Genomic DNA, 14,473 nt, shown 5'->3' on the forward strand with positions numbered 1-14,473 from the left:
TTTTATTTATACCAACTTATAAGTGTTTTATATTAATTTTATTTCCTTAATATTTGGATAAGCTGTGAAATTTGTTTGCATTTACTAAGCCGTTCCCTAATTACGTAAATTATCATAATATTACTCTATCATCATTTAATTTATTGCAATAATAAACTACTCGCCAGTCTTAGTTATATTATTAATTCAAAAACGGCAATGAGTACAAAACAATGTAATAAATAAAAAAATATACATCTGATAATAAAACTAAAATAAAAAAAATATGATTCTAACTAACTTTATAATGTAAAAATGATTGAACTGACAATTGACAAGTTACGACTGGATTCAGAGGTAGAACTGTGACAGGTGTAATAACTTTTGACTTTGTTGTAATCGTTTTTCTGTATGACTATTTCGTTTAATGTTTAACTATAATTGTTTTTATCATTTAAAGCTTATGAGAAATCTTTACTTTATATTTTGTATTACATTTTTTTATAAAATACTAAGCTGACCACCCACAAGAATTATAGGAACGGGTGTGTTAGGTCAATAAATTATCAATAAGTTATTAGCTACCCATTTTTTTATCATATTAACGACTGGAAATTAAATACTACGTAGCTACGAAAAAACGTATTTTAATTAACATATTTGTTTATTAAAATATACTATAATTCATTTGAGTTAACAATGAGGGTTCAAAACTAATTTAAATACAAATTTCAACGTCAGAAAACAACAGCCTGCGAACGCTACAAATCTGCGTTATCTGAGACAAACGTCAGCTACAAAACGGTTAGCTAAAGACCAATTTTGGCTCTCGCCCGTGCCTGATATCCTAATTGGTTTTGTTTGTCACTGATTTTGTAACAAACTAGAATTTCCATCTGAGCTTTATTTACATCGTTGTTAGCAATTTAAATCTCAAAGTAACATAATTTCCTAAAGGCGTATGTTGACGACGTTATCATTACAATTATAAATTGTTTCCATGATGCATCAATTTGTCATGATTTTATAGTATATTATCACAATGATAAGCAAATTACTGGCAAGAAATGTGTTGACTATCGATATTATTTACTGGAAGGCTACATATAAAAGTGCACAGGTTCAGTTTAAAGATCCTATATTGACAGAAATTGCTGACTATGTTGGTGAACAATCCAGTCCCTGCTTATTGGATGACGAACTTATACCATTCTCCCTTGCGTCCTAATCAATTTTACTGCTTCGTTCTCGAAGGCCTCACCTTTTTGCTGTACTGAAAGCTTTATCTTAAACTTTGATTATTATTGACCCTTAAACCAGTAAAATACCTCCTTACATTTCATTATAGGTCCCAGGATTATGAGTTTCGTTATTTGGAATACGCTTAGAAAATCAAGTTTAAAAGGTTTTAGAAATGCATATTTATGTATTTTTACCTGTATTGGCAGTAATACTTGTTTATGAGCTAAAAAGGAACAACACAAATGGATAGCTCATTTTTTGCTTATACAAAAGATGAATAAATTTAAACTTGTTTAACTGTTTTAGAATAGAATAAAGAATTAAGTGTCTATACGGAATAATCATCAGTAGATATTAACAATATGATGATAAGTAATAGTCATTAAGTTTTGCGTAAGTATTTTAGACATCTTTTTTTGGAAATATGCTTGGATCTGTGATTGATCAAGAATTCGGTTTCGGTTCAAACTAATGTCTAATACGTAAATAAATAAAAACCTTATGGAATTAGCTAAGAAATAAGCTATCATATGTTGAATAGTGTAGACAATGTAGTTACCGTTGTTACTAACAGTTCTAAATGAGCAGAACTTGGTAAAACCATCGAAGAATATTTGAGCCAAATATACACCCACAATTTAAAAAGAATAAGTTAGTATACTGACAACTTCTACAACTTAAACAGAGGTAGGTTCACATTACCGATATATTCTGGATCCTAGTTGATAAAACTGCAGTTTCACTTTAGCTTTAGACTACTGTGTTCAAATAGGAAAACTATTTTGTTACCACTACTAACCAAGAAAAATGTTGAGATATGCTAATTTATCATCTGTATAGCGGTTTCAGTTACATAGCTACACAGCAGTTCCAAGTGAGCGTAGCAAGGATCAGATTACGCAGATCGGCTTGGAGCTGAGCTGTGTTTGGTCGTAAATATTAAACCAACATCCTGCTTGTCGCGGTACGCCGCAGCGCTTCTCTCGGTCGTGTAGTTAACTGTTGCAAAATACTCTTGTTTACGTTTTTCGTTTAGTATGACTAATTTCTCCTCTTGTTTTGACTGTTTGCAAACGTTAAGTTCAGTTTATTGATTTTACTTAGGATTTCTGACTGCAATAAGTCATTCTCTACCAAACATCTACCTTGTTTTACATAGGTTTAAAATATTGTATATTGTACCTATATTATTGTAATATATATGAAACAACATAAAACGTTCTGCAGTTCGCAGTTAAAGCGTTGAATATATTTGATTAAAAACCTCACTTTTTGGTTGGATATACTAAGCATATCGATTAATAATAATTAAATATTGGCTAATGTTAATTTTACTCTGAATAAAGATATAAATTCGAGCCAATCACTCCAAAATGAGACCTTCATTTGTGGTAATGAAGGTCGATTAGGCGGGTTTTGAAGCAAATTAATTCCTATTTATTTGAATACAGGATAAATCAATTGAGGTTTGGGAGAGCTCTTTCTATTTACATACTGGGATTTATATTGGTTTACGATTTAAATGTTCTTTAAAAGGCTTCTATTTATATGCATATTTGGAATTATTATTAATAGCATTATTAAAACCGAATACTATAAATTAACCCTAACATATTTTGCAATTTCTGTGATTGATGTTGTGTTTATTATTATTATATATAATTACCTATGTATTAGTATAAAAAGTGTAAGGTATCTTAATAGGTTAGGGTTTTAAATAAACTCCTTAAAAAATTCCTTGTAATTTTTTTAACAGTTAAAGTAAATAAATATGACATTGTAAGGCCGTATTTCCTTAAATGAGGGTATTAATTACACAAATACATTATTATATCAATTATTAAATGTATCAAAACTTGGAAGTTAATCAGTAAAAATAAAAAAGTGTATAATCTTTTTTATATATAAAATAAGTCCATGTTAAGCTAAATATTATAAAAGTTATCGTAAAGAAATTTATTACAGTGGTAAAGCATCTAAAATTTGTCTTTTTAATTAAGCGTTTACGAGTGAGATTTACTGTAAAAGGATTTTTATACACAGTCACTTCAAAGAAGTTTGTACTACACATAAGTTCCTTCATTTTAATGCAAAAATAGACATAAGTCTGGAACAAAATGTAGGGGTGGTTGTAAAATGTTTCATGATAACTTTACTATTGAGCTTAACGGGTTTTTGTTATAAATTGTTACGGTGTTGATTAGTATAAATTTACAAATCATACAAAGAGGGTTAGTATATTAAATGTACAGATTCTTACACAGGTTAAATGAACAGTTTGGTAGTCCAGAGAAGCTGAAAACCGAAGAGATATAAATCTCCCAGAACGTGTTATTTATGTCTTGAACTCTCGTGGAATTACTCTCAAAACTGATACTTTAACCTTTGGTAACCGAGTTCTTGAAATGCGATTATTTTCAACAAATTAAATATAATTTTTACTTGAAATCAGATACAATAGCGTTTGACAAACGTACGTTTGTTTCAAATACTTCAATCTAATTACAGTAAAGTTAAATGAAAGTTTAAGAAGGAAAGCAACATTAAGAGTTCAGATGAAGTAAGTTATAAGAAAAAATTGTTTGTCTACCTTATGACTTTAAAATAAATCTGTTTCTTGAGTTTTAAACTATGTTGAGGATATATACACTCTAAGTGTAATGTATTAATTATTGCTGTTAATAGCAATTATTTTCCACTTATGTATTATACAGTTATTGCCAGAAATAAACATGTTTTATTTCAACTATTTTTAGTTTTGACAAGCTTATCACACGATTATTTATTTTGTTGGATTTTTGAACGGTTAGTTCACATAGAGCGTAAACTATAAAATAATTTTCGTATTTTTTATGTTCCTTTTATCCACGCTAAATTAGCTACATTATCAGCTTACCTATGTATAACTGTATTTCTGAAACTTTAACCCATTTTGGGTTTAAACGTCCGTAATTTTTTTTCATACGTCTTCAATTCGTATAGAGAAATACTGTCTAGTCCTACACCTGAATCTGTAATGAATATCCATGAAAATAAATACATCAGTTGAGTTTTTAAAACGAACAACTTAGTGCAAATTATAATGTTATAGTTTAGATTTTTTGCTTGTTAAATATAAATTAATTATACAAATATACTTTACATATAACATGTGACTTAAAAATGTTTAAACTACTCGTCTTCCAAACTTCTCCTTTGGTCTAGATTTACATTATATTAATGAATTTTAATATCACCTTGTTCACAAACAATAAATATGTTTCAATCACCCACCTAACGGCAAATTTTGGTGTTAACCATTAAAATAAACATCTTGAGTCAAACTAATACACGCTTGAATACTGAAAGTTAGTTTCAGTAATAACTGATTGGTAATAGATCTGTTTTCTAATAATTGAATTCCCACGACCTCGTCAATGATTTTACAATCACTAAGATGCCTAAAGCTATTGATAGAGGGATCGGAGACTGATTGTAACTATCTGGATTTACACTTCGTTGTTAGCAATCAGCATTGATTGGATTGTTCATCAGGACCGTCAGCTGTTACTGATAATCAACTCCTCTAAAAACTGGTTATTTATATAATACAATGTGTATAATCACGCAAAGTAGTCATGTAGTCATTTAAAGTGTACTTTTAGTACTACAATTAATACATAATTCTCTTAACATTTTTGGAATAATAGTTATAATCTTCCTGACTTTGTGGTTTGACACTAGTCCAGATTTTAATTAATGTTGGATAACATTTTATAAGTATATTTTATTAACGTTTAGCAATCTCTTTATAAAACCAAAATATTTATGGCTTATTTTAGCAGATCAGATACTGGTTTCTAAAATTTATAAGGGATTGATAAGTTATATCGTAGATTGAATATAACTGACATTTTAACACAATATTTCTTATACATTTCTCAATGGACTCTGATTTGCAAATCCATAAGTTTTATATATCCTAGGGTTGGAAAAAATAACTTTATACATTTAATACATTTGTATTAAGTTCTTGTTTTATTCAGAAAGTTGAAAATAGCAATACAATGATCGGAAACTTTATCCTCCACATACTTAAAAAGTTTAGGTTATTGATGATTCTAACCCGGTTTTAAACAAATCAGTAACTGTGGTGAACAAACACTTATAAGCTAATGAACATGTAAATGAAACGTAAAAATATCTTCAAGCTATAACAATTCAAATCTATAGGTAAGGCTTAAATTTATTTATGTGTTAAAAACGAAAAATAAACCTAGTACAGGACAGAGAACCAGGTTCGTAATATGCTTAAATAATGCACGTTTCTGAGGTTACAGATGTTGTAGAAACAGTTGTTTGTAACCTTTTTTAGTAAATTAAGCTATATATGTCGCCTTATAAACATCGGCAACCCTCTAAATAATTTCATGTATATCCTCTTAATAATTTCAGGTTCAACATTGTTTTCTCAACATAAAAAAAAAACTCTTTACTTATCAGGAAACCATCTAACTTGTTCTTACATATTTATCTTTACCTGTTTTACAGTTTTCATACTAGAAATGTGTCTAGGCCTATAATGTTTGTTTTGCTATTTAGGGATCCTTTTGGTTAGTTTATTGTACAATATGTATGCATTTGGATTAGCTTAGCCAGTGTGCCAATGCAATAAAAAAAAAATAAGTACACTAAAAAAGTGCAAATAGCATAGCTCATATACTAATGTTTTCCAAGCTAGTAGGCTTTAAAAAAAAATTGTTAACTTACGTCCGGTTGTAAGGATGTGTTGGGCTAATTAACACCTTGTAAATGTAGACAGTTCACTACAAACCTTTACAACAAATCGTACAACCATAGTTTCTCAAGATCTTACTAAGTTTTCCTATAAAATGTTCAAATCTTCTTTGTAACTTTCAACGTCAGAAAAATTAAGTAGAAAAATAGAAGCCATAGGAAAAGGCTTGGATCGAAAAACAAAAAATACACTTTGTACAACACGTAGGAAGATAACAGAAAGAAAACATGGATTGCAAATTGCTCAAGAGGGTTTTGAGTCAATAAACGTGGAGGGATCGGGTTTTTACAGACCTCTTCTACGGGGATTGATCCTGTGGAGTAAAACTTAGTTAGGATTTCATCCTTCTCTTGCCATCTGCCATAGAGCCACCTGGTGACTAGGTCAGGGTCTGAAGGTAGTTGTGAGGCGGGGAAGAGCCGGTAGAGGAAGATGACGTTACAGGGTGTCCGAGAAGCCCAGGCAATGTCGGTCACCCATATAGGATGTCCTCCGGGATAGGCTATGGTGATATCCAGCACCCACTTCAATTCTGAGGACTTGGTGTTGTCGTTAGTTTGTTCTGTAACATATAGCATTGAGTGATACAAATTTTGTTTGGGCAAAATGTTAAATACATGCAGTTCTGTTTTGTTCTATTATACCCTACAGCATTTCACTTTTATGATGAACTACATGTTCCTAAATTTTTCCTAACACGGAAAGGACACATGAGGTCCTTTTGGTGTGAAAACTAATAACACACCATTTACTAAAAGTCCAATACTTAACCGTGCAATTTCTTTTTCTTTATTTTGTATTGTTAATTTTATTTGGTTGTATTTTGGAACCGATTATTAGATTTATTGAAATTATAACTAGTTATAGAAAAATTTCCAAAGGCGAAAATTATTGGGGGACTACCTGAGTATTACTTAAGTACATGCCTCTAGTTCAAGTTACGCAATTATCTTAGATTTAACTATTAAGTATAAAAAAAAAACATTTGTACCAAAACAATCTAAGATATTTAGATTTCAATTTATTTTTCAGATAACATATATACAAAATGATTTACCTATGACCGTTTTATAAACTAGCCTTTTTGATTCAGTTCTTCTCTTTAGAGTATTGTTTACTTACTTTACAGTACAAGTTTATTAGTATTTACATTTGTAAGAGTTTAAAAGGTTTTGATCGTTGCCTAAAATAATATAACATAAAAATTTAATGAGGCAAAATTCTCTGCATTATAAATATTTTACAATGTTTTTATATATTCCCAACCAAGTAAAAAAAATCAAGCCATGTTCAAAAAATACTGTTCAATAACCAAGCACATAAAGCAAAGTTGTGGTATTATTCTATGTCTTTGTACACATTAGGTCTTTCCAAAAGGATTATTATTAATAAATTGAAGAATCAAATCCCTTATTGTAATTGAATGTATAAAGTAATAACTCCATACGTTAAATACAAAACTCTACTGTGCAATGAATCAAACCATACTTGATTTTTCCTCCGCTGAACGACAAACGTCTAACGTCGTCTGCACAGCTCCCAGGCGGGGTAGACACACGTTGTGCAACACTGGTAGATTGTTTTCCAAAGCGTATTTTTGACTTTTTGCCCTTCGTTTGTGAAGAAATCCTCCCTCCGGAAACAAAACGATCTTTTTTTTGTTTAAATTTGCAAAATACTTTTCCAAGTGCCGTTTGAAGTCCACTAGCCCTTGCTCTCTTTTTTCTTTTCCAATTTTGATAAAGAAGTGTCTTTTTACTCTACACATAGTGCCAAAAGGAGTGTATTTAAATTCTTCATTCATAATCCACATTGAGTTTTTAATGAATTCTAGCCTTGAAATCAAGAAAGAAAGTAAAAATATTACGTCACCTGAAACACACACATTCATTAATTATTTATCAGAATGGAACAGAAATAGTTATTTGTGCAACTAGTGAGAAAAGTGAGCAATTGACTCACTCGAGAGAAATCCTTACTCACGAGCCGTAGGCGAGTGTACTTTGAACTCGAGTTGCACATTATACTTTTCCTACAGTTACCATAAAACAAATAAATTTGTGAAGAAACATAACCTATTTTTACACAGAAGTGAACTTTTAATATAACATTTAATGTGAAGTGACAAATACAACAGTACAACAGCTGACCAGCTGATTTACAGCCAGTGCTGCCAACGTATTTCGCGCGCATACGACGTTGCCTGCATGTTACGCGCTCACTATTTCGTGCCTTCACGTTGCAAATCTGGAGTGAGACAAAGTAGTTAGAGTGAGACAATGTTAACATTGTCTCACTGATGAGTGAATTGGCCACTTTGCTTTCTCAAATCAGTGAGAGAACGTGTACATTGTTAGGTAACTGTAGGAAAACGATTGTACTATTGCAATACTGTGTTGAAATATTAAATTCCTACAGGTTACATTGATTACATTCATAAAACAATACAAAAAGGCAAACTTTATTTAATAGATCAGATTCTAACCAGGTGCACTAAATATGAAGGTATGATAGCTGTACAACTAAACAGTTTTTTCCTTCAAGTGTTTTCTTTGCGTTTATCTTGATAAAAATTAAATGAATTGTTTATAGTGTGACGGAAATTAGCTATTTGAGTGCTAAGTACGTCATTGCCGCTCGAGAACTACTGTAGATGGCTGCATGATGTTTTAGCTGAGTGCGGCCGTACATTTCGAGAGCACCAATTACTGTTTGTGTTCGTAATAAAAAGGATTTTCCTACCACGATAACAAACAGATTAACTTTTTATATAAATATAAAAGTCATCCATATATAAATGCCAAAGTACATGAATTTTTGAGAAATCTACAAGTCATACCGCCATAAACCATAAACTTAAAATGTTCGTCATGACGAGAAACCTTGCGCAAAACTATCCATTATTTCGTAAATTGCCCTTTAAGGCCGTAATTACTTTCTAACGGGAACCTTCCATATACCTGATGTTAAAAATACATCAGCTCTTGTTCACCTGTACTAATTTGTTTAAATGTCATTCTTTCAATTTATTACCTAATTAAAATCAGGTGTGATTATTTGTTTGTATTACTGTGTTCTGTTTTGTTTTTTTCAGCTGAACTTAACCAATCAATAGTTTTATTTACTTATGATTCAAACCGGATGAACCCCGTGGGCAACAGCTAATGTTTTTTTTTAGCGAATTTCCCTATAGGGAAGTAGCTATTACCGTAGGTGGCACGGTAAGACCTAGACCCGGGACCGATTTACTTTTTCATTTTGATGTCCCCAGAGGCCAAAAACACTATTCGTTCAAATTTTTATATATGTATATATATATATATATATAGACTTATATATATATATACGTCCGTGAACGCGATAACTTGAGTAATTTTTGTCCGATTTTGATGAAATTTGGTTTAAAGGTGTAAAGCGGGATAAAATTGAATGAGTTCGCGAACCAGCAGGATCGGACCACGGGAACGGGGCTTTACGGGGGGTTTTATGGGGTAAAAATTGGTTTTTCTCACTTTTGACCCTCGAAACACAAAATTTCCCAATTTCTCTTTAGACCTTTTTAAAGAGCTTAAAAAAAACAAATAATGTAGTATGTAAAAGTATTTTTGTTCGATTATTAGTAACGGAGAAAATTAAAAAAATTGTAAATATAAAATTCCCATGATATTCTTATGGAGAATATTGTCAAATGTTGTAGTTTGCTTGTTTATGAATATATTTTGATCAAACTTGGCAAATTTATTTATTTTGTACTAAGCTATCAATATTTTACTCAAAAACACACTTTATTAGTTTCCTTGTAGCAGCAAACCTAGGTACTCGTTAAACCTAATGTTATTAAAATATATTTAACTGAAAATCAATTCAGACAAATGGAAATTCGCTTAGTCGGCAGGTTTGCTGCGGCGGGGGTATTTAGTTTATGTAATCTCTTACCGGTGGTTATTATTGTATATGTACCGGATCCGCAGTTGTGGTTAGTATAGAAACAACTGAGAAATCAGATGATTTAGCTAGAGTGGCAATGAACTATTTTGCGTACTTTTTACAGTTATGACAATGTGATAATTTCCATGCAGTGGTAGGACAATAACATTTAAAATACTTACTTGCTGTTTGATGATTAATCATAACCAAAGTCTTCTCATGATCACATGGGGATATATCATCACCAAGTTCTAGAACACCATAGCCAGCCGACCAAGTGTACCAAGTTCCCATAGTCAACATCATGTATCCCAAGATTTCGTACAGACGATGAAATAGAGAAGCATTTATCTTGTATAAAGGCATTATTAGCAAAGCCCATACTAAGCCAGCAGGGTAGCAATACAAATGGTGGACAACTAAGAACACAACTCGTAGAATACTTAGAACATTGTTCACGGTCATATTTGAAAACTTTCAATGTATCTTGATTCACACATACAAGTTATATAATCGAGATGAATTATGTAAAGTAAATGTTAAAAATTCAATTAAAATTGTTTGATTAAAGTCAAACAATGTTCAACAAAGTGAGATATTTCATAGAACACTAGAATTCATAGTGTTACAAACAATACCATATGGAATATAGCACGTTTTATTTTACATGTTCACAAAATATGCACAAACCGACCGAGGCAACATTTGAATGTTGCAATACTGTTCAGTTCGAAGCTATGGACTGTAATTTCTGTAGCCTCTATTGGAACAGATGTTTGCAATTACTGTCATTGACGTATTTCGCTTCATACCATGGTATATATCACTATTTCAACACCCTGAATTCCTCACTACGTCGATGAAAATTATATGTATCAGGTATCGAAGGTAAACATATTTTGTTCTGTATTATTTTAATGATACTAATGCATTGCTCACTGTAAGTAAAATATTCATTATCGCTACTATGCATGAATTTGTTAAGACATTATACATTATAGTTCACGTTGGCTTTTCATATATTTGTCTAGACTACTGCTTTCAAAATAAAAGTAAAGTTAGCTCAGATAATAAAAAAAATATACACACTATTTTTCGTCTAAATAAATTGTTGTGTGTTATGGTGGTTTAATTAACATTACTTAACATCTTTTCTCCCTTGTACTCTTCATTCATACCTTTGATGTATAACTAACTGTCTTCTTTAAAAGGAAATAAATTATTAAATTGTTAACCTTAAAGGAGTTGTCAATGTAAACAATCCATAAACAACATTGCGTTATGTAGTGTAATATAATGTGATAGCTACACTACCGTTCATTGTTTTTTATAGTACATATGGTAGGCTACATCACATAATTTTGTAAGTATATTGAAATATTTTATGACGAATAAACTGAACATAAATTCTCTTTATGAAAGACATTTTTAACCAAAGTAGTCCTACCATTCCCCTTCTTTGCCAAAGGTAAATAGGCCCTTACGTACCTAAGCCAGGAGATGCTATATCTTCAAATACATGGTCTGTAATATTTTACCGTCGAATTCTAATACAAACAAAACAAGCTACGTTAGAATATCCAAAGGTAAAACCAGATTATGACGTATCTTTCTCCTTCTATTGTAAAGAAATTTGATGTTGAGCGAATATACTTTTTTTACTGTACAACAGTTGGAAATTCACTAATAAATAAACATTTTTTAAATGATAGTCGCTAAAATATTGATTTGAAATTAATTGCTTCATACCAATTTATATTGATAAAACTAAATTAGTAATTTGTGGAATTACTAGAAAATATTCTATTGTTCTAACTCGGACACAGTTTGAATATTTTTTGTACGAAAAAATAATAATATGCCCGGATCTAGATGGACACTTTAAATACGTTTAATTTAAATGTGGACCATACAAAGAAATGTATTTTAACCCAAGTGAATGGAGATGAGTTTAGGATGAGTGGCTAGATCTTGTATCTTTGTTACTTACTTAGGTTCCTTAGACAGGACTGTTAATAGCCTATAAAACCAATGGCAATTAAGGGACCCACAGTTTATAGTTGAATCCGAACCACAATTTCGTCTTGTAATTTACAAATCGGTCTAATTATCAGGGTAGTACTGTGAATAGTCGTAGTACTCACTTGAGAGTGGGGAGAGTGGTTCTAGTATCGCATCCACAGATCATACCTATAAATATCCATAAATAGATATCATTGAAAATTTAACTATTTGTCCAACAAGCATTATTATTGCGCTTACCAGATATTTCTGTAAACAATTAAAATGTCATGGGGAAAAATGCTTAGAGTAGCGGAAAATAAAAAAAAATATACAAACAAATCCTAAAGGTTAGCAACAATATTTATGGCAAGAGTGTTACCAAGTACTTTATTTCTAGTTGCAATCATGTGTTATAAATTGTGTAGTAGTGTAAAGAAATATTGGTGACTTTCCGATGAAAACAGTCCCTCCACCAAATCAAGCACAGCTGCGGGCGATCTGTTAAAGGATTTCTGTCTCTCAAAAACAATATTTTCTTCTCATGACACTGTAAATTCACGGGTGAAAAACTATTTGTTTCTAAACTTCGCTCACTAAATATGATCGTTTAGGTTTTTTTTTGTAATTATTATAACTATTACACATTATTTTTTACACTATTAAAAAAATTAGTTATGTTTATTAAGAGTTGGCATGTTATTTGTTTTAAGACAAATTTAGATTAATAATAATGTTTTAATAAATGGAATTTGCAAAAAAATATTCGAATTAATTTTTACATCCTATTAGATATGTATCAGTCTAACGTTTAGTAATTTTCTATTAGGTTCTAATTAATTGGTTAGAATATGACAAAGTTTAACAAGATAAGTAGATATTTTTGTTCTTCGTTTTGTTTTAGAAGATAAAAAACGTACTCCATTTTATTAGGGTAAGATACATTTTTATATATTTTTTCAGGCTATCTATTTTTATACATTTTACTAGTGCAATACTGTTAACCTTGTGGACACTATTCACACGATTACCTATTGTTATATAATGTTAAATAATTGTTTTGAATCCGCACTATACCAATAATTGTTATTAAAATATGTATTATGTATATTAATAATATTCAATCAAAATGCTTCAAAGATAACTATTTGGATAATTGTAGGTATTGGCGTATCCACTGCATGGTTTTTTAAAGTAATATAAGTAAAACTAAACTAATTAAAACCATAACGGAGTGTAGCCACCCAAACTATGAAATCCAAACTGGCAAGCAATTGTATCCCCAATTGTAACCTCAAAAGGAAGATTGAGGCGATCTATATATTATTATTGTTTTTTTTTTTATTGTATTATTATGAATTGAAATGGGGCGTATTTTAATCCAAATATGAGTGGAGGAAGAGTGTTTAAAGGAGTAAGATTATCTTTGTGGCATTGTTACTGACTAAGACCAGCTGTTTCAGTAGTCAGGATAATTAATTTAAACCAATAATCAGGCACAGGTGGGTTAAGTTTAGAACCATAAAAAAGCTACTGGCTTCTCAGGATCGAACCGGCGACCTTTTGATTGTAAGGCGATCACTATAACCCCTCAGCTATCCAGTCCGTCTGTCTTATCCTTATATTTAAGCATTTAAATGTTGAATAGGGTTTTTTGTTGGTATATAAAGCTAAATTGTTTACCGTGTAAGCCTCATTGGATAATTTGCTGTTGACTATATCGTAGCAAACTGCTTGATAAATAGACAAATCACAAACCGTAATCATACAATATAAATAAATGTAGAGGTCTTTATTTTTTGCAGTTACTCTTAGAGAATAACTATCAATATTACATACAAAACTAATACAATACTAAAATAACACTTAATGGTATTTATGTTACAATCAAAAGTTTCCAGAAACTTCAAAATAAATGAGCGAAACATATAATGCGACGCAAAATAGAACATTAAGTGCTATAAAAGTAAGGATTATCGAACTTTCGCAATATTGCTTACGTTATATCTGCCCATTACACTAATTAGATTAGGATACACACAAACGTACTATTGTTAACAGCTTTTATACGTTATTCTTTATAGGGTAATAATTCACAGCACAATATTATTTTACATTAATACCAGAATGTTTTACAGATATTTTGATCATCGCACACCCGAAACTTACAAAACAAAGGTAGGCTTTAAAACTGTAATGAATTCCTGCAAACAGTGTTGTTACATATTCCCAACTTATATTGTTGTACGTTCACTGAAGTACATTGATCAATAGTTTTAGACTATTGCCTTTTAATTTTTATATCATAACTATTTTCTTATGGCATAAAAAAAAACGTTAAAAATACACTCGCATGGTTCCCAATAACACTTAAGCTGCTTTGAATATTAGAAATATATTTTTTATGATGTAACAAGAAACTGAGGACAATTCTTGATATTTAAAATGTAGTTACATCTAATACTATTCAATTACAGATATGAATCAAATGTGCACAGTTACGTGAGGTATAAATCTGTTTCAATAATCTGTGACCGTTATTCAACT

At 30.7% G+C, this 14,473-nt stretch overlaps 2 protein-coding genes across 4 annotated transcripts in view; one reads left to right on the forward strand and one right to left on the reverse strand.

Annotated features, from left to right (window-relative positions):
* LOC128999703 (neuroligin-1-like) overlaps nt 1–14,473 on the forward strand; it is a 231,835-nt gene that overhangs the window by 117,410 nt on the left and 99,952 nt on the right. Inside the window, exon 3 of one of the 3 annotated variants that reach the window (XM_054426339.1) lies at nt 14,065–14,104. The exons of the other annotated variants lie outside the window; for them this stretch is intronic. The gene's annotated coding sequence lies outside the window, so the exon portion shown is untranslated. The remainder of the gene's footprint in view (nt 1–14,064; nt 14,105–14,473) is intronic. 3 annotated transcript variants of the gene reach the window in all.
* On the reverse strand, nt 5,266–10,618 carry LOC128999704 (acyl-CoA:lysophosphatidylglycerol acyltransferase 1-like). The gene is made up of 3 exons (XM_054426342.1): nt 10,108–10,618; nt 7,487–7,870; nt 5,266–6,560 (listed from the first exon to the last, which is right to left on the reverse strand). The coding sequence occupies exons 1-3, from the start codon at nt 10,388–10,390 to the stop codon at nt 6,097–6,099; spliced, it is 1,131 nt and encodes a 376-aa protein (XP_054282317.1). The 5' UTR covers nt 10,391–10,618; the 3' UTR covers nt 5,266–6,096.

Source organism: Macrosteles quadrilineatus, unplaced genomic scaffold (assembly GCF_028750875.1).
Source record: "Macrosteles quadrilineatus isolate MER2022 unplaced genomic scaffold, UCM_ALF_1.0 Scaffold_8__2_contigs__length_117827958, whole genome shotgun sequence".
Lineage (NCBI taxonomy): Eukaryota > Metazoa > Arthropoda > Insecta > Hemiptera > Cicadellidae > Macrosteles > Macrosteles quadrilineatus.

Bases quoted from the DNA above. Each gene is read 5' to 3' on its own strand.
- LOC128999704 (XM_054426342.1), bottom strand. From the start codon at position 10,390: ATGACCGTGAACAATGTTCTAAGTATTCTACGAGTTGTGTTCTTAGTT. The intron at 7,871-10,107 runs GTAAGTATTTTA...TGTGTGTTTCAG, and splicing joins GATTAATCATCAAACAGCAA to GTGACGTAATATTTTTACTT. The intron at 6,561-7,486 runs GTATGGTTTGAT...TATATGTTACAG, and splicing joins TTCAGCGGAGGAAAAATCAA to AACAAACTAACGACAACACC.